This window comes from Tarenaya hassleriana, unplaced genomic scaffold (assembly GCF_000463585.1).
Source record: "Tarenaya hassleriana unplaced genomic scaffold, ASM46358v1 Cleome15, whole genome shotgun sequence".
Classification (NCBI taxonomy): Eukaryota; Viridiplantae; Streptophyta; class Magnoliopsida; order Brassicales; family Cleomaceae; genus Tarenaya; species Tarenaya hassleriana.
This window is the reverse complement of record NW_010964923.1, coordinates 2,406,371-2,425,102: the sequence shown is the minus strand read 5'-3', so window position 1 is coordinate 2,425,102 and position 18,732 is coordinate 2,406,371. Positions and strand designations below refer to the sequence as shown.

Below are 18,732 nucleotides of genomic sequence, written 5' to 3'. Positions count from 1 at the left end.
GTCCATAGTAGTACCCTCCGGGCTGCGGCTGCTGCTGCTGCTGCATCATCATCCCGAACGGTATTACCGCCGCTTGTTGAGGCATCGAAGGGTAAAAACCTGACCCACCCGTGATCTTAGCCATACCCATTTGCCCGTGCATCCCGTCTTGCGTATACTGCTGCCACGCCTGCTGTTCCTGCACCCGCAGATGCTGTTTCTTCTCCATATCGGCTATCTGAACGTACGCCGGCGGTGGAACTGTCAGAGAAGCGGAGAAAGGATCCACCGAGCCGACTGGCTTGACCGTTCCATCCGGTGCAGGCAAGGCTAGGATGGTCGTCTTGGTCTTCTCCAAACTGGGTAAGGCCACACTGCTCGAGCTCCCGCCTTGGAGCTGAGCCGAGCTCACATGCTGGTTCACCGCTCCTTGGTCATACATTCCATTCAGAAGTATCGGGTCCATTCCCCCGCCTAGGTCAGCTTTCTGTCTCGATAGGTTACTCGCTGTTTCGACCAGTGCGAGTTCCCAGTCGGGTTTACCAATCTCGGCAGCCGGGTTCTGCCACGCCGATTTTACGTCTGACTCTCCATCTGAAGGGAATGCTTCCCACGAGCCGTCGGGTTTAACCGTGGCTTGACCTGAGAAGAGAGCCAAAGCCATAGTGTTGCCTTGTTCATCGGCGGTGACACCGTCATCTCTCAAGTTCACTAGATCATCTGTGACTTGCTGTTTTGGCTGCGGTTTAGGCTGTTCAGGTTTAGCCATCGGTTGTGGAGGAGGAGGAGGCGGTGGCGGATTGTGATTCTCTGGAGCAGGAAGAGCTTTGATCTCGTTCATATCCGGTTCTTGCTCTTCCTTCTTCTGAACCTGAGATCTCACGGGACTCGTCGATCTGTTCTTCATGTCCTTCAATATACTTTCGAAAGTTGCCAGTGACTCGTCGGTTATACTCTGAACTTCCGGGTACTCGGAAGATCTCGCAATTCCCGTATCTTTACACCAGCTGTAAAACCCGACAAGCTCATCAATCATCTTTGCAGAACCCACATACGCATCAAAACACTTGACAGCATCTCCATATTCCATCTCGATGAAACTGTTGAGTAGAACACTTAGTGCCTCGCATATCGAAGTATACAACCCGAAACTCTCTCTAACAACTTGATAAAGAGCAACAAGCACCAATCTACTGTTCTTAGCATAGCCTGTCGGTCTGCAAGCCAAGACCCTACTAAGTATCTTCAACAATTTCTCCAAATTGCCCAAAACCCTCTCTGGCTTCATTTCCCTAATCGGGGTGCTCTTTTCTCTCCCCGTTGTTGCCGATGATTCACCCAAATCACCGTAAGACCTCGACCTCCTACCATAATTATCTCGGCCCTCTTCACGATCACGCCAATCCTCCTCGAATTTCCCTTCTTTTCCCCTCGATCTCCTCTCCGATACCTCGAACTCCAGCTTTTCCTCAAGGTACATGGCGTAAACCCTAACAAAACCGGCATGATCCCATGAGTGTGAATGAGCCTCATCCCTGAAATCTGCCATGTTCAAAACCCTCAAACCTCTCCTCGTTGAGTAGACAATCTCCTCGCCAAACACGGGATTCCCGTTGGACATCAACCGGTGCACGAGTATCAACGCCTTCACCGCAACGATCCAATCCCTCGTCTTGCTTAACCTCTTCGAAACCGTGGCCACACAAGCAGTCACATAGTTCCTAGAATACGACATAAGATTCATGATCTCTCTCAGATACTTCTCATCAGCAGGTTCATCATCATGCGTTGTGGCTTTCACCACCAACACCTCCAGATCTGGAGCAATGTTCCCAGCCACTTTCGCCAGACTGATACTCGTCTGATCCTTCACCGCACCAATCGCCTTACGGATCGTGCTTGGCGCCATCACTTTTCACCAAAAAAAGGTCGAGAAATCTTCAATACCCAATCACGGATTCGGCTTCAGAAATCGAGATCAGCTGAAAAATTCAAAATTCAGAGAGACCCAGAGACGGAAAACGAGTTAAACACGTTTCAGAGGGGGTGCGCATTACCAGTCCAAGATTCAACAATGACGGGTTCAAATTCAAAACTGACGTTTGACCAAACCAATCAGTATCACATAGACATACATGTAACTGATGAACATTTCTGGGAAATGGGTGTGTGAATCATTCGTTCGAAAATTGAAATTGGGCTATCGGTTCAAGGCTTTACCCACTCATGCAAGATTCCGGCGTCGGCGGGTTCACTAGCGAATCCAACGGCGGAGGAAGACCGGTGTTTTGACTTGGACGGTGCAGATTGAGTCAGTACTACTGGAGAATCTGGTGAGATTGCGCGGATCTAGCGAGAGCAGAAGTAAAATCTCTCTCTCTCTCTCAAATCTCTTTTGCAGAGATCTCTCCGTAGAAAACGGGGAAGAGGAGATTTTGTGTAAAGCGCGTAACGCGAGAAAAATTGATAAGAAAGGATCTTTTTTGGCCCCCGTCTTTGAGTGGAGGAAACGTCGTCGTTTTCCTCTTTTCTAAGAAGCGTTCAAAAACATTATTGCACAAGAGAAATTAATAAAAATTATTTTTTTAATATCATAATAAAAAAAAGTTACTTGAATATGTTTTCTCATATAAAAATGAAATTTAAGAAAAATAAAATTATGTGATGGGATCGAATATGCTTATTTAATAATTTCTTATTGAACTATTATTATTATTATTATTATTATAAAAAAAAAAGATCTTCCAGATTTATTACCATTTTTGTTAATGCAGAGTTGTTATTGTTTTTTTAACGGATTTATTAGCAGTTTTGGTATTTATTTTCCATATTATTTTTTTAATAATCTAAAAACAAAAATATTATGTTTATTGGCAAGCAACATCCGATATAAAATCAAGTGTTTCCTAATATTCTATGTATCGAAAGTGTCGGAATATATATTATCATCAATAAATAAAAATATGTTCCCAATTTATTTTTATATGTCTTTTTGCAGTATTATATTATATTCTTTAAAGACATAAAAATCCAATGGATATAATGTCATACATAATCCATTGGATTTTCTTACAACCGTATGTCATCATCCCATATTATTTTAATCCTGTTGACCAGTCAATTTCAGTATTTCTCGTCAAATAAAAACCTTTTTATATTAAAATGTGCTCGGGGGTAAAAAAAAAACAATAATTTCAGTTACTAAAGTATACGACCAAAAAATTGTGGTAAAAAATAGCTTCAAAATAAAAGCAATTTTTTTTTCTATACGAGGAAAAAGAAATAAAAATATAACTTGCTTCTAAATCTTAAAAATTATTTCATAATTAATGAAATTAGAAAACATGTCATATATTTAAGTAGAAAACTAGATTTTGCAAAAGATAAATTGTTATGCTAATATATGTGATTTATTTTTAGAAATTTCAAATGGAAATAAAATCTTGAGCCAGTAAGTATTCTTTTAGGAAAAAACCCTAAATATTTAAAAAGTATCCAATTAAAACCTTAATTATTTAAATAAGGCCAAAAAGGCATTATTTTCTATTAATATCCAAAAAAGTTATAATCTTTATAAATTTGTCTATTTTTAACTTTAATTAAAAATATATTTAAAATTGTAGTTTATATGGTTAACATCTTTAACTTTTTCTATTTTCTTAATTAAATTTTATTTTGTAAACATTTAAATTAAAACGTCTCACTAACTATAAATTATTATAAATTTATATTTGACATATTCAAATTTTGAATTCCTAGAAAAATTATATTACCTATTAATAGTGATTCAAATAGAATACAAGATGATTTTAAATTAATTTAAATCTAAATTATGCGAACCGAATAAGGAGTTTTTGCTCATTTGTCATTTTTCTATGGATTTGTAGACAAATGACTTGACAAAAGAAATTTTGAGTTGTAAAAAGAAATCTTTTCGAAATAAAATCTATATTTAGTATTGATTTATGAAAGGAAATTAGTTGGAGAAAAATAGATATACGTTGAAAGTCTAGGTTTTTATAATTTCGAATTAGAGTTTTTTTAATTAAAGATAGAATTTAATTTGAAAATAAAATAAAAAAGCTAACGGTGTTAAATATTATAAGTCAAAATTATAAACATATTTTAATCAAAGTTAAAAAATGGATAAATTTAAAAGTATTAGTGGTTTTTGTAATGATTTTTTAGAAACTAATGGTTTTTTTTGTTTTATAAATAGTGCGGATTTTAATTGGATCCTTTTTAAAAATTTAAGTTTTTTTGGAATTTTTTTCCTCTTTTTAAAGTCTAATGAAGAAGTTTTTGTTAGAAAAATATATATATATATACTTTGGATAAGATTATTACATGTAATTCAAAAGAATAGTATAAATATTTACCATTTTTTTTTCTTATTTTTAATTTTTTACTATTTATTATTGTTTTAATAAAATAAATTTATTTATAAAAATCAGTATGGCAGTTCCTTCCTACCTGAGTTTCTTGTTTAGTCTTTCCCGCTTCTTTCCTCGTCGAGTTCACTCGGCCGGCGATGTTCATCCTCCGAGTCCACTCAGTCGACGCCGAGCGGCCAGCCTCCGTTGAAGATGACATTTCCGGCTTCATCTCCGTCTCCCGGAGAGCTCAGTCGGCCGGAAACCCTAAATTGACCCCTAAACTCAACGAACGAAGAGGCGTCGTCCACCTCTACCGAAATTCCTCACGGAGCGCGCTCCCAAATCCTAATTCCCGTTCCAGCTCCCTCTTCGTTCTCGCTGTCCCAAATTATTTCTCCACCTCTGATTTCGTACGGTTTTGTGATTCACACATCGACAATGTCTCCGAGTTCCTCTTCTTCAGGTTCGAGATAGCAAACTTCCATTTTAAATTATTTTTTTTGTGTGTGTGGTTTTTCCAGATTCTGGGTTTAGTTGATTATCAAGAAATCTGATCATTTTTATGCTTCTTGACATGAAGATAGTTCCCATTTTCATCTTTTTTTTTTCTTTTGGTTATCCTGATTCTGGGTTTAGTTGATTATCAAGAAATTTGATTGTTTTGATTCTTCTTGACATATGGAGATTTGATTTCATTTTGAATTGAGAGAAAGGTTTTTGATAGAGAGCACAGTGTGGAAGTTGAACGACTTGGTATATTGAATGTTATATGGCACCATGTTGACAAGCTATATAGAATGTGAAGTTCTGTCATCTGGTTGAGAGTGATTTATGATCTACAACTTGTGTTCTTCTTTGTAGCATGATTGATTATTTGCTATGTCTCTGATTCGGTGTTTCGTGGTAAATTTATAGGAACGACGAAATGGAAGATCGATATAGTGTTCTTATCACGCTTCCTGACCAATCGACAGCAGATGGACTCTACAAGAACTTGAATGGCAGACCTTTTGCACCATCTGAGGTATATAGAATAAAAGCATTTGGAAATGGCATTCGTGATTATGGGTTTGGTTCGTTTCCTTGCATGATACCGAGTTTCATTGTGTTTTAGGCCGAGATCTGCCATATCCTTTATGTACTATCCGTGGAATACACGGAATCCGATGAGCTTGCTGGTTCCCCGCCTGCAGGATTCACCGAGCTACCCACCTGCCCAATATGTCTTGGTGAGCTTTACGAGTTGTTTTCGGGTTCTTTCTACTATATTCCTCTTCTAAATCTTTGTCTGGTCTAATTCCTTTTGAATATTGATGTTTTGGAATTTGATTCCGGCAGAGAGATTAGATCCGGACACAAGTGGTGTACTCAGCAGTTCAAAGTGGACTTACCTGTCCTGTCAGGTGAGCTGCTAGAGTTAGATATGGATTCCCCCTCATGTGTTCATTTGGAAGTTTGCTCTCTGCTATTGCATATCATGCAAACTTTGCATTTTCCTGGCTCAAAATATGTCTGATCAATCCACTTTTTATTAAAAGGAAGTATGCTTTGTACATGTTTAGCTCATTTGATTCTGTTTGCAGGTTTGCCGGTTGTGTCAACAACAGAATGAGATACCGAGCTGTTCGATATGTGGAACGACAGAAAACATATGGACATGTCTTGTATGTGGCTTCCTAGGTTGTGGAAGGTCAGTTGAACTTGAATATGAACACATCCTGATATTCTTCAGGTGTAGAACTTCTTCATTAGAGAAATGTCATTTTTTTTTCTTCTGGACTGTAGGTATAAGGAAGGTCATTCCATCAAACACTGGAAACAAACACATCACTGCTATTCACTCGATTCACGAACGCGACAAATCTTGGATTACATTGGCGACGTTTACGTTCATAGATTAAACCGGTCGAAGGTTGATGGAATCAGCAGATTCGTCTTTGACAGCAAAGTTGATTCGGTAAGATTTCTTCTCTCACAGCTGATAAATTTTTTTCGTCTCAATGCTCTTTTCTCTCTTTTGCAGATTGTAAGAGAGTACAACGACCTTCTCATAAGTCAGCTGAGGGCACAAAGGCAGGCAAGTTAGTTCTTCATATGCTTGTTTCTTATTTTGCATCTCAACAAGCATTGGCACTGTCTCAAAATAATGCTGAATGATGCCGTTTTCAGTACTATGAATATCTGATTATAGAAGCGAGAAGAAAACAAGAGATCAACGTCTCTGAGGCGATAGAGCTGGCTGTTGCTGCCCAAATGGAAGAGCTTCAAAGCAACATCGAGAAATCTCAAGATGATAAAAATGGCGTCGCTGAGGTGACTCTCTCTCTCTCTTTTTTGTGTTGTCGAGCTTCTTAGGTAAATGCCCTGATACTACTGTTACCAATTCTGGTTATAGGTCAACAGAAACCTCGTAAAAGACCAAAAAGCTTTGAAGAAGATGGCCAGGGACATAGAACAGAGGTACAAGTTCTTCGCCGATCCTTTCCCAACCCCATCTTCTTCGGCATACATCCAAACAATATCCATCTGTCAAACGATTTTTATCTGTTTTCAGAACCGAGATTTCGAAAAGTTTACGATAGTTTTATTTTGTTGTTTCTCCAGGGAGGTTGCATTGCTGAAATCAAAAGATGAGACAATACTTGATCTTGAAGAACAGGTAAAATTCTTACACTTACTTTTGTTTGGTAATGCCTGTCTCTGTGAGACAAAACTTGTGTTCAAGTGGGTGATATTGTTCTGTAACACAGATTAGAGACATTAGGGTTTACATCGAAGCCCAGAAAATCGTCAAGGATATGCCGGATTCCGACACGATACGTGAAGGAACCGTCCTACCGATCCCTCGCAAAGAGCCGTCTTCCTCGTCTCGAAAGAAAAAGAAGTCGGGCCGGAGAAGGAATTGAACAAGTTTCAGAACTGGAAAAACCGGGCCGACGTTATTTTTACATTTTCGCCATGAGAAGAGCTCAAAGCTCATCCGTAACTGATGTGATCACTGTGTAAATAATACGTACGTGCAAAAGATGAAAAAGAGGCAACAACTGATTACCCAAAAAAAAAAAGTTTGAAGCTTTCAGTAAGAGAAAGCATACAACTAAGAGTGATGTTTCTGTTTAACCAAAAGGTTAGTGTCCACTGAGACATGACTTAGCTTTCGAGGGTTCAGTTTTTTCACCTTCCTCTTCTCGCGTTGATCGGACAAATTTACATTCAAGAGAAGTTATTTCTCATCCTAGGTTGTGAAAAAAAAAAAGGAACAAAGAAGAAACCCTAAAGCCGCCATTAAAAGCTGCAAAAACTTGCAAGCCACAGGCTAGGAGAAAACCTTGGTCTACATCAGGCTTTGATTGATTACTCTAAAAAAAACTGTAGGAGTTTCCATATATTCATCTAAAAGGAGGAGTTCGAGACGAGAAACGCAAAAAAAAAAACGATCAACGCGCTTGCAAGAGGGGGGATCGAGCAAGGTGAAAACGTTTTCACCTTTGATGTTGTTCAGAGGAAACTACTCCAGTAGCAGAGCTTGGGCCGGCACTGTCTTCTGCAGGAGGTGAGCTTCCCCATTTACTTTCTGTCTCTAATGGCTCGAGCACCTGTACGCCTCCGTCACTGAGACCTAATGCAAACTGGTTTGGGTCTGATGGGTGAGCCGCTATCACGAGAGGGTATACCCTTGAGCTGCAACATTGTTTCGGTTTATATTTTATTTGTTTGTTTGGTTATCAGGTGAATGGAAAAGAGAAGACGAAAGAGGCATGCATACCTTGGGTTGGAAGGCAAATAGGCCGACGGGTTTATCCGACATCTCAGCCTGAGATTCGGAGCAGTGAGGATATCGACTTTGCCATCTTCAAAGCTAACGTATATCGACTGGCTATCGCAAGAATATGTTGCAGACGTGATCGGACCGCTTGCTTCAAGGGGAAACCACTGTTTCATTGTTTGGCAGAAGAAGAAGAAGAGAGATGAGTCTCATTTTATCAAATAGCATATCGAAAAACGACTGTTCTTAAGAAAGAATGCAATGCTATGGAATATGAAAGAAGATATAGTGGACCTGCTTCCAGCATTCAAGCTTTGGAGCGATGTATATGGCTACTTGAGTTTCATGAACGACAAGAAGATGAGTCTGATCGAGATGGAACTGGACGCGGGTATCAGACACAGGTGGCATGGATCTTCCATTCGGAATCTGCAAAAACTTGCTAGCTTGCTTCTCCCATCCATCCGTGTTCCAAATGCACAGCTGAAGACAAGACCGTAAGCAAATTATAAGCCCGGCTTGACTAGCATGAGCAAAGGGACTGCCATGATGTATAAAATTTTCCCCAGAGTTTGCAACATTAAACATATCTAACCTGAGAATCGGCTCCTGAAGATACAAGAACATTCAGAGTCTGTGAGAAAGCAAGACCCGTTATTCTTTTCTGATGACCTTTCAACTTTGTTTTCACCTGGCAAGTGTAAAGACCACTAGATTTTATCAGTAACCGGATATTTATTGATCACCCAAATAATGTAGTGTTTCATTGTAAGAAAGCCTACCTCATCAACTCGAACGTTGTAGATTTGGATAGAAGAATCTTCCATTCCAATGGCAATTATATTATTATCCTGAGGATGAAACGCCAAAAATGTTGCCGCTGGTGGTGGGGGCATGAAAGTTGTCATAGTCTACACAGTTACAAGGAAAAAAAACAACACAGCATGAAAACCTAAACACAAAAATAAGAATCTGTCGGGAAATTTAGATGCCACGATTGACAAAATGATGATCTCTACAAACTCAAAGCTTTGTCTATAACTGCTATCTGCTAGGGCTTAAATTCAAAATATCAATTAGCAATTTAAAGTAGATTCTCCAGTCTGGCAATGCAAACACTAACCAGCCTGCCAAAATCTGACAATAAATTTAGATTTGCACGCAGCATGCTGCCTTATATCAAACTAGATTCCATAAAAGGAGAAAATCTGAATTTCCTCTCGTCTCTTGAACATACATGAATGACAGGGAAAATGAGAAATCGGGTCTTATTTAATACTAGAGATGTTTAATAGCAGGTTGAATGTCATCATGTTGAATGAAAATATAATCACCTTGAATGTCATCATGTTGAAGAGAGAAATCTTTCCCCCAGAAGCTGACAAAACATAGGAATCATTCTTGGACAAGGCAAAACAGGGAACAGTGTCTTCAGGATTGGTGTCACTTATGTCATTGGTCATCAATATCCCACTTGCAGGTTGCCACAATTGAGGTGTTACATTAGCTGTTGCCTAAAAGACAAACAAGGGAAAATGTCAAAAAAGTTTGCGAACAGAGATCAAATTAAGCAAAAATTATCATAACCTGCAATAAAAACATCAAGTGCACCAAAAAATGTTTAATGAAACACAAGAGGCCAAAGGAGACCTTTCCACTCATATTACGATCATTTTTCTGCCACTTCCAGAGCTTGTGTACCGCATTAGATGCCAAGGCCAATACCGCTTGTCCAGTATTTGTGTAAATTAATCTGGAAACCTGAAACCCCGGAACAAAAGTTTGAGAGAATGCTGACGAAAATTGATGCTCAGCTAGATAACAGTGCCAACTTCATTTAGCAAAGTATTTACCATAAACAATACGCAATCTATGTTTTAAATCAGACCATAAGTTATGTAGCAACTGCTTCCAACTTAAAGATGTTGATCATATCCTGCTATTGGGGCTCGCTTATGATCTAAAATTAGAACCCAGCTTACATATGGAAGCATGTTTTGATATAAAAGAGGCTACGGTTGACGAAAGTATGTATTACCTTTGTGGCCGTCAGACTATCAGGGAGCCTCACGGAGCGGCACTGACATGGTTCACTAATCTCTGTAAGTTTCCCTGTCCTAGATCTTTCCATTGGATCGTCAGTGATTCTAGGCTTCACTTCAGTCAGACTTCGGCTATCATTGTTCTGAACAAACTCAAATTCATGGGTCATCTACTACATAAGCAGCCAACCTTAAACACAAGGATACATTTGCAAGTTTAAATTTAAACTCACACTGCCATCCATAGCGGCAACAGATGCAGCTCTATCTGCCATACTTGTTCCAGCATTTGCACTTGGGGAACCAAAACCAGTCACTGTAGGGGCCTGTACAAAACATCACATTAATAAATTGATTATAATGTATTATCAGTGTATGTATCTCGGAAGCTATACCTTCATAACCGATGAAGGAGCAAATGGGCGACTTTCTGCTGTTCTCAGCAACCTAATTCCATCAGAATTTGCAAGAATTTTAATGCCATTGTCAGTAGTTGAGACAGCTAACAGTATCCCTTCCCTGTTAAATCTAATGCAAGGAGAAGCCTGCAAGTTCAAGTTTAAAGCAAATGAGTTAGCTGATAGGTGGAGATAAGAGAAATAGGTATTGCGCCAAGTTTTAACATCTAGTTAGTGATGATTACCGGTAAGCCACCATCTGCATGAATCGTTGTCAAAGGATTCGTGCTGTCCATGTCCCAAATCTTGATAGTAGACTCATCACCAGCAGCTAAGAACCTATTTTTGGTTGTGTCAAATTGCACAATCCCCACAGACCGTTTTCCAAGGCCAATATATGTTCTTTTCACAGCTCCTTCACTTTCATTCCACTCCACTAAGAATGACTCTCCTTCTTTGTTTGTCCCACAAGAGAACAGCCTATAAATTGCATTTTCTTAGTTTATATTTTGAGATAAAAAAAACTGGCAAAGAGATTCAAAGAAAGACCAAAAAGAAAGTTATGAAGGACGGGTGAACCTTGTGCCGTCACTGCTGTATGCCATTCTTGTTGAAGAATGGCCAGGAGCATCATAGTCAACTCTTGATCCCATATTATCATACAACCAAGCTTTTATCTTTCCATCAGTTGATGTTGAGAAGATGAACTGAAAACATGAAAAACAGAAGACATTAAAAAAAGATTGCGGACATATTCCATGAACACACCACTATGAGAAAACCTGTATACAAATCTTTGCCATGTGAAAAAAAAAACGTTTTTTACTGATCATATAAGACTGTTTGTAAGGTACATCCACAGAAGAATCACAGAACTTCTATCAGCTGTTACCTGAATGTTCTCCTTGTGATGCGGGCAAACAGAAAAGACTGGTGTTTCATGACCCTCAAAGGAAAACCGCTTTGCCCCAGTAACAGCATCCCAGACCTTGAAAAATTGTGCATTCAAGTAAGTCATGCCCAAGAACTAGTACATTGATAAAATATACGTAAGGGAGAAACAAACCTTAATCAATCGGTCCTCGCCGCAAGTGACAACAGATAGTTGTTTGTTTGGGTACGAAAATGCAAGGTCATTAACACTCCCAGCATGAGCCTCAATCTGAAATCCAAAGAGACTAAAGCTTTCAGCCTTCCAAACTATACGCGTTTCCTATTAATATTTTATGGGTAAAATATAAATGGTCCACTCTAGTATCTGGTTACTAGGCCTGACATGAATAAAAGAGCATATCGCCAAACGAACCTCCAGATGATTTCTTATATCACTGCCCCCATGGGAAGCGTATATGTGCACAATGCTCTTAGAGTATGCCACACCTGAAATATGACAAAATATCAAAGTCCGCATAGCACAAGTTTTCCAAGCTTAAAAATGTTTCCACTATCTGAATATCCGTATTTGATAATAAAGAACTTATCTACTACTCTAAACGAAATTCATACATACCAAAAAGTGTACCATCAGGGCTCCATGCCACACGATTCACAGATGCAGTGTAATCAGCACTAAGAGATGCCTGTAACGGAGATGAAAGTTTAAGCATTCTCTGCCAAAGCAGTAATTTGATACAGTAACATAATCCAGACCCCAAAAAACAAACCTGCAAAGCTTTCGAACAAACTTCAATCTTCCAGACCTCGAAACCCTTTACTGCAATCCTTTCTCGAGCACCCAACTCCCACAAGAAAACAGCACCCACAGCCGTACCAACTGACAACACAGACTGATCATCAGTATCTTTAATGGATAAAAATCCAGAGATGGAGTTACAAAACCAGTGCATACCAGCTGATGTCTATGCCCAACTTACCGAGGAGAAGAATTTGTTGAACCGGGTGGAAATCCATGCTCATGACAGGTGCACCCTGACTGAGAGTCGCAACAACAGCCTTGGGCAACTCATCAGGTGATAATGCGTTATGCCCATGGGCATGGCCGGGGTACGCGACTGGCAAAATGTTTACTGGAAGATTACCAGCCTGAAAAATGCATACATAACCCATTAAAAATTAGCCCATTAAAAACTAACTATCAACATAAAATTATTAGCAAAGCATGTTCCTTTAAGAGGATAACATATATCTCGTATAGGAAGCACCAATATCCTGAAGAATCCAAACTGCAGAACATCATCTCCCCACTCCGTTAGTTGAACGGAAATCGTTGTTTCATAAATCATTTTCCCTACCATAAAACCTATTGTAAAGTTCTGGTGACCACTGGACAAAACAGCCACAACACATTGTAAAATGGCTACAACATGGAGCAAGAAATAAGCAAACAGCGGGATTAATTTAGCTACAACAAAACAGCCACAACACATTGTAAAATGTCTAAAACATGGACCAAAACATAAGCAAAAGCGAGATAATTTAGCTACAGTTTGTCCTATAATGACCTACTCATAACCACCAATCGCATACCTACTCCCACACCCAAAGCCCAACCTAGCAAAAATCGCTCAAGTGAGTTTATATGTGTTCAGTTCAATTGTTTAAACATTATTATTCGCTCAACAAAACTCACTAATTGACACATACACTATTGCTGAGTGCCTCATCTGAGGCTCCGAAAGGCCTTGGTCTCTTCACAATATGTTCAGAATCTGCAGTTTGATACTCCAAGGCACCAGGGGGGGTCTTGGGGCGTTTTAAGATACCAGCTGAAGCAATAAACAATTGAAGTAGAACAGTCAGAAATCTAAATTAAAAATCTTGATTAACTGGGAAAATGTTGACTTGATAACCAAGACCCTTTTTGTGTGCTATGGCGTAAAATTAACACGAGCATGCTTCTCGTTTTATTTCTTTCATTCCTTATCCAAAATCCTTCAGATTTTTGCTTTAAAAACAGACTGGTTTTTGAACCAATGATAACATTCAGACTCGCAGATAGGTGAAACAGGTACCTGCACTGTTCGGAACAGCCAGTCCCATGGGACCTGCGGAGGCAGAAGGGTGAGGCATGGAAGATGGATTAGCCATCCATCCAGCAAGAGGCGTTGGAATTGCACCTGGTGCAGGCTGAAATGGCTGCAAAAGATGTGCTCAGAAGCGAAGATAGAAACTCATAATTCCATATAACTTTTAAATGTAACTTCTCCAAACAACACTTACACCATGAGCAGACAATGGGGGAAATCCTGCTGCCTTTGGCACAGAACCCATTAAGGGATTTGTGACAGGAGATGGAGCACGCGCACCATTTGGTAGGTTGCACGTATGGTCCACAAATAGAGTTTTGATGTCAGGATTCTGCCTTGGATTCTTACACAACTGATGCTGCCAGTTTAAACTGCAACCCATTTCAAATAAATGTCAAACGTGTTATCATTAGAGAAGAGCATAAACAGACAATAGCACAGAAGCTAGTCAAAGAGAGAGAGACATTATGACACACGCACCTTTGGTTTATCAAAGTCCGCAACCTGGAACTCTTGAGGGCAGGAAACTGAAGTTTCTCGCGAAAGAGTGGATTGGCCTCTATTAGTTTCTTTAATTCGCCAAGCATAATACCTCTTGCTGTCTTTGTATCCCCATACTTAGACAGCTGCTCATTGTCTCTGAAATTGACATCAGCGAAGAAATCATCGCCAACACGATTCATAGCAATATAGCGCTTCCCTATCACTAAAGCATTCTATAACCAAATTTTGACGAGCAAAGCAAACCGAACCTAAAGTTCTCCAATGTTAACAGCTGGGTAATTTCCTTGAAGAGATCTTCGTTAAATGTCGCGAAAACCTTCAGATCCTTCACTAAAATCTCCACTGCCTTAGCACGGTCACGTCTGCATTTACCAAGAGAGTAAATCATTCAGAAAATCCCATTTCTGAAACTACAACATCCCACCATATTCATCCACATTATAACCAAAAAAACGATAAAACTCACTTGTCTAAAGCTTCAAGATATTTCTGCTTCCGGATTTCAAAGAAAATTTTCATCGAATATCTGTTGTCATCAACCTTTGTGAAGCCAGACAGATACTTCTCAACCTCATCCCACTCACCATTAGTCACCAATTCCTCAAAGTAACGCAAATTGAAGTAAAAACCTGACTCCTGCTCCAATCTTCACAAAACCCACCACACGAACAACACAAACATTGTCATAGAATCCAATTTGAAATTACAAATGCATTCAACAAAAAAACAAAATTTGCAAACACGGGAACAGCATGAGAAACCAAAACAGATAGGAATTGAAGAATACCTATGAACAGTCTCCTTGAATTTCTCCTCGTCGAGAAATTGAAGTATTAGAAAAACAAGCTCTCTGCTTAGTGAGGACATGACTCGAACAGCTCTGGGAATAAGATTAAACACAAACATTAAATGAGATCTGAAGTAGGAAAAACCTAAAGCACAACTTTGTCCGACATCCAAAAAAAAAAGCATTCCATTCCATGGTGGAGAAGAAGAAAAAAACAATATTAAATCAGGGAAAGAAGTGCGATAATTCAAGTCGTAAAACTCAAGAAAGGCCGAGAGGAATAGCACCAAGAAAAGAAAAAAAACCCAGAAAATTCGCAAGAACAACAAGAAAAAAAGGACGAACAGAGTCGACGAACTTACATGGAGGAAAATGGTTAGGTTTCTTAGATCGAGGGACTTTGGGAGAATTTTGGAGGAAGGAGAGAGGGTTCTCTCTCTCTACACTTTCTCTCTCTAACCTTTTTTTTTCTCTTGTATCTCTTCTGGGAAAGTATTTATATAGAGGTAACAAAATGAAATTAATTAATTTTTAAAAAAAAGAGAGAAAGATTAGGGATTTTGAATCGAAGAGGAGAGAGAAAGAGACGCTTGATTGAAACTGACAAATTAAATATCGCGATACGATACGAGAATAGAGGGAAACAATAGTCATGGCCCCGATATTATAAGTATTTCTGCTTATACGGTGATAGGTTGATGGTCACGTGTTAATCGTGATAAGTGCTTGTACTTATTGACACGCTGGAGCATTCATGCATTCATCCAGCTGGATTTCAGTTATTTAGGAAAGTGTCATTAACTTGCTAATTTGCCTAATTTTCTCACCGTTAAGAAAATAACTATAATTGGAAATGTTATCATCAGTTAATAATTGGGATCAGCTTGGTTATTTTGGTTCGAGTTAAAAATTAATTGATTACAATTTTTAAAAATAAAATCAATGGAAAGTAAAATATATTTTTCAAAAGTGAATATTTTTAATAAAAACTAAATTTGGGCATACAGAAATTTGAAGAATATATATACTAAATTGAAAAAGTCGAATTATAAATAATAAAATATATAACAAAAAAAAGATGAAATGTCTAATTGTTAATCATATTTTTTTCAAATCTATTTATAGTTAATTCTCTTGCAAGTGTAACAGATCTGGCATTAATGATTTGATGTCTATCTCCTAGACAATTCTTCCTCTTAAATTGGAAAATAATTTTTTTTTAATATATAAGTTAAGTTAATTAATCTTCTTTTTACAAATATGATACTGTATTTTTTGTAATATTCAATGAATATGTCCAAAACCACGATATCTAAAGCAACTATTTTTTAATATATTCCATTTACCAAAAAAAAAAGGTATTTTTAATATTCCAACGCTGTTTGAATTTCAGCAACATACAAGTTAGTGACATCTTTATATGGACATACGATTTTTAAATTGTTGATATATATCCATCATGTTCCATTTTGTGTTTTGATTCATTTTACATTATTTAGAAGATATATGCTAGCAAAAAAACAATTTTAAAATGTAAAAGTTAAATTATAATATTTTTATTTTGAAATCACTAATCTTCATAAATTTTATATTGAAAGTCTCAAGATTTATTCTTGTAATGAATTAGAAACATCGTGTTTTGAATTTTCTAACAGATCAATAATATATATATATATATATATATATATTAGTTTTAAATATTTTTATTGATTGTAAATTACTATTCATGAGAGACGCGTGACCCCATGCGCTGAACAAAGAGTAAACGATGGTGTTAAGAGGCAAATCGTATGATTAGGGAAATCGACAACACTTGGGTGCATTTTGTGTTTTTTATGGCATTATTTGAATATTTAATTTCCTAAGCTTTTTCACCAATTTCCTAAATTTAAAAAACCTGGAATTTTAGGATTTATGCCGATAAAGATGGTGATTAATAATAATAATAATAATATAATTATTATGATTATATTATTATTATTATTATTTTCATATATATATATATATATATATATATATATATATGCTCATGAGATATCCATAAAATTCATACAAAATTATAAATAACAAAAATATATAGAATTATTTTAAAACTTTTCCTCATAAATATTGCATATGTCTATAAATGAAAACTAAATAAGGATATATGTATATACATAAAACTACTCATGTCTAAATATGATATAACTACAACATATACATAAACACATATTATTGAACTAGAACTATTTTTGTGTGATTACAATTATAATTGAATTTACAAAAAAATGTATTCGGTTTATTATACAGAGAATATTATCATCAAATATAAATTTATTATAAAGATTTATATTTTTAGATGAGAAAAATAGAATTTCTTTAACGTATAGATTAACATTATATCCGATATTATATTGATATTTTATTATATATAATTTTAAATTAATAAAAAACATATAAAATTTCAAATTAAATGCATTGTTGTATTACTATATATTATATCCAAAAATGTTTTGAACATATTTTACCGTATAATTGAATTGATGATAGTCTTTATCAAAAACTATATAAATAATAAATGAATTAAAATATAATGAACTTTTGCGATTGTGTAAACAAATTTTCACCATAATTCTTTCGCATGTATTTTTCTGTCTGCCAAATTTTCGTATATAATTTTTTAATTATGGTCAAGTATTATTATATCTAAATTTAGATCCTCACAATCACAAGGCAGATACAGCGAGTATCGTTAATTGCATACTCGCGAGACAAGAGGCATGAGAGAGGAAAAAGACTACGAGACATTTTGTTTCCATTAAAGAAGATAGAGAAAAGAAAAAGATAAAGGAAAAAGGAAATAATCCCGCAGAGAATATATCGCAATATATCGTCCTTTCTTTTTCTCATTTATCGTATCGCGATATCATACATTTTACCAGTTACTACCTCGATTTTCTAGTCGCCGTGGAGCCATATGTCTATTCTTGTCGACGCAATTTTTTATTTTTTTAAATGGAAAATAACAAAAAATATCCAAAAACAATCTCGTGAAAAAGAATCTAAAAATATCCTCTTTCGATTTTAAAGTAAATGGAAAAAAATAGGAACCCCACGTAACAAATAATTAGTGTTTAAAGTTAATATATAATATATATGTGGATTTCCAAAGATCAATTGAGTTATCTTTAAAAATAAATTTCAAAATATTTCGATATAGAAAATATCAACACTCTAAAAATATAATTTATTCCATTATTATTTATTAAAATTTATTAGAATAATTAATGTAATCAATTAACTGTGTGGGAGTATAATTCTATATATGTATCAAGATTATTTGAATTTGAAAGACATTAAGTAAATACTATTTTGTAAAATAGACAAAATGGAGAGACTAAGAGAATTTTGTAGAATTTTTCTTGTATTATTTGTTCTGTCTTAAATTTAAATAATTTTTATATATGAATTGAGAACAAGGATGGAGTGAATTTGTCTATATTTGATCAAAACCAAACAAAACATTAAACTAAACATTTTACTAATAAAATCAAACCAAATTAATATTTAACCGATACATATTCTAATACGCTCACACAAGGTAAAAGAAATACAAACACTATAACGCACCGTTCAAATAGTTTATGGCGTCCAATTCCGAAATGAACTCTACGGCATGAACCGAAGTCACCACAGCTCGAAGAAAGCCTCCACGACTCAAAACAAAGACACTCATCAAGATCGGGCGGAGAGCAAATGACACGATCGAAAAGGGAAGAGAAAATTCGACTGGAATGAGTATCGATCGGAAAGAGAAGAGAAAACACGATCAGAAAGAGAGAATGATGAATAGAGAAACAATAAAATCGATGTCATTTTGGAAAATCGTCGATATAAGAAGGAAATGAACGAAT

General features: G+C 36.7%; 3 protein-coding genes across 5 annotated transcripts in view; 1 reads left to right on the top strand and 2 right to left on the bottom strand.

Annotated features, from left to right (window-relative positions):
* Positions 1–2,439, bottom strand: part of LOC104808971 (probable clathrin assembly protein At4g32285) — a 3,345-nt gene extending 906 nt beyond the window's left edge. The window contains exons 1-2 of one of the 2 annotated variants that reach the window (XM_010534839.1): positions 2,200–2,439; positions 218–1,961 (exon numbers count right to left, since the gene is read on the bottom strand). In XM_010534839.1, the coding sequence (XP_010533141.1) occupies positions 218–1,888 (1,671 nt within the window). In that variant the 5' untranslated portion in view covers positions 1,889–1,961; positions 2,200–2,439. The remainder of the gene's footprint in view (positions 1–217; positions 1,962–2,199) is intronic. The other variant, XM_010534842.1, reaches the window with a different exon arrangement.
* A 2,030-nt stretch (positions 2,440–4,469) lies between these two features.
* LOC104808969 (BRCA1-associated protein-like) lies at positions 4,470–7,789 on the top strand. Of its 2 annotated transcripts, XM_010534837.1 has the most exons (11): positions 4,470–4,818; positions 5,271–5,379; positions 5,470–5,584; positions 5,694–5,758; positions 5,939–6,045; positions 6,141–6,312; positions 6,379–6,432; positions 6,525–6,668; positions 6,751–6,815; positions 6,960–7,014; positions 7,106–7,789. In XM_010534837.1, the coding sequence occupies exons 1-11, from the start codon at positions 4,511–4,513 to the stop codon at positions 7,259–7,261; spliced, it is 1,350 nt and encodes a 449-aa protein (XP_010533139.1). In that variant the 5' UTR covers positions 4,470–4,510; the 3' UTR covers positions 7,262–7,789. The 2 variants fall into 2 exon arrangements, with proteins under 2 accessions (XP_010533139.1, XP_010533138.1); XM_010534836.1 differs by having other exon boundaries at positions 6,141–6,432.
* LOC104808970 (topless-related protein 4-like) lies at positions 7,506–15,298 on the bottom strand. Its single transcript, XM_010534838.1, has 26 exons — positions 15,202–15,298; positions 14,840–14,932; positions 14,519–14,698; positions 14,301–14,414; positions 14,029–14,187; positions 13,742–13,919; positions 13,534–13,657; positions 13,166–13,287; positions 12,436–12,604; positions 12,226–12,335; positions 12,072–12,141; positions 11,868–11,941; positions 11,628–11,723; positions 11,454–11,549; positions 11,141–11,268; positions 10,807–11,041; positions 10,559–10,708; positions 10,397–10,489; positions 10,160–10,306; positions 9,772–9,882; positions 9,456–9,635; positions 8,904–9,032; positions 8,717–8,812; positions 8,416–8,604; positions 8,122–8,288; positions 7,506–8,036 (listed from the first exon to the last, which is right to left on the bottom strand). The coding sequence occupies exons 2-26, from the start codon at positions 14,917–14,919 to the stop codon at positions 7,838–7,840; spliced, it is 3,396 nt and encodes a 1,131-aa protein (XP_010533140.1). The 5' UTR covers positions 14,920–14,932; positions 15,202–15,298; the 3' UTR covers positions 7,506–7,837.
* Positions 15,299–18,732: the final 3,434 nt, after the last annotated feature.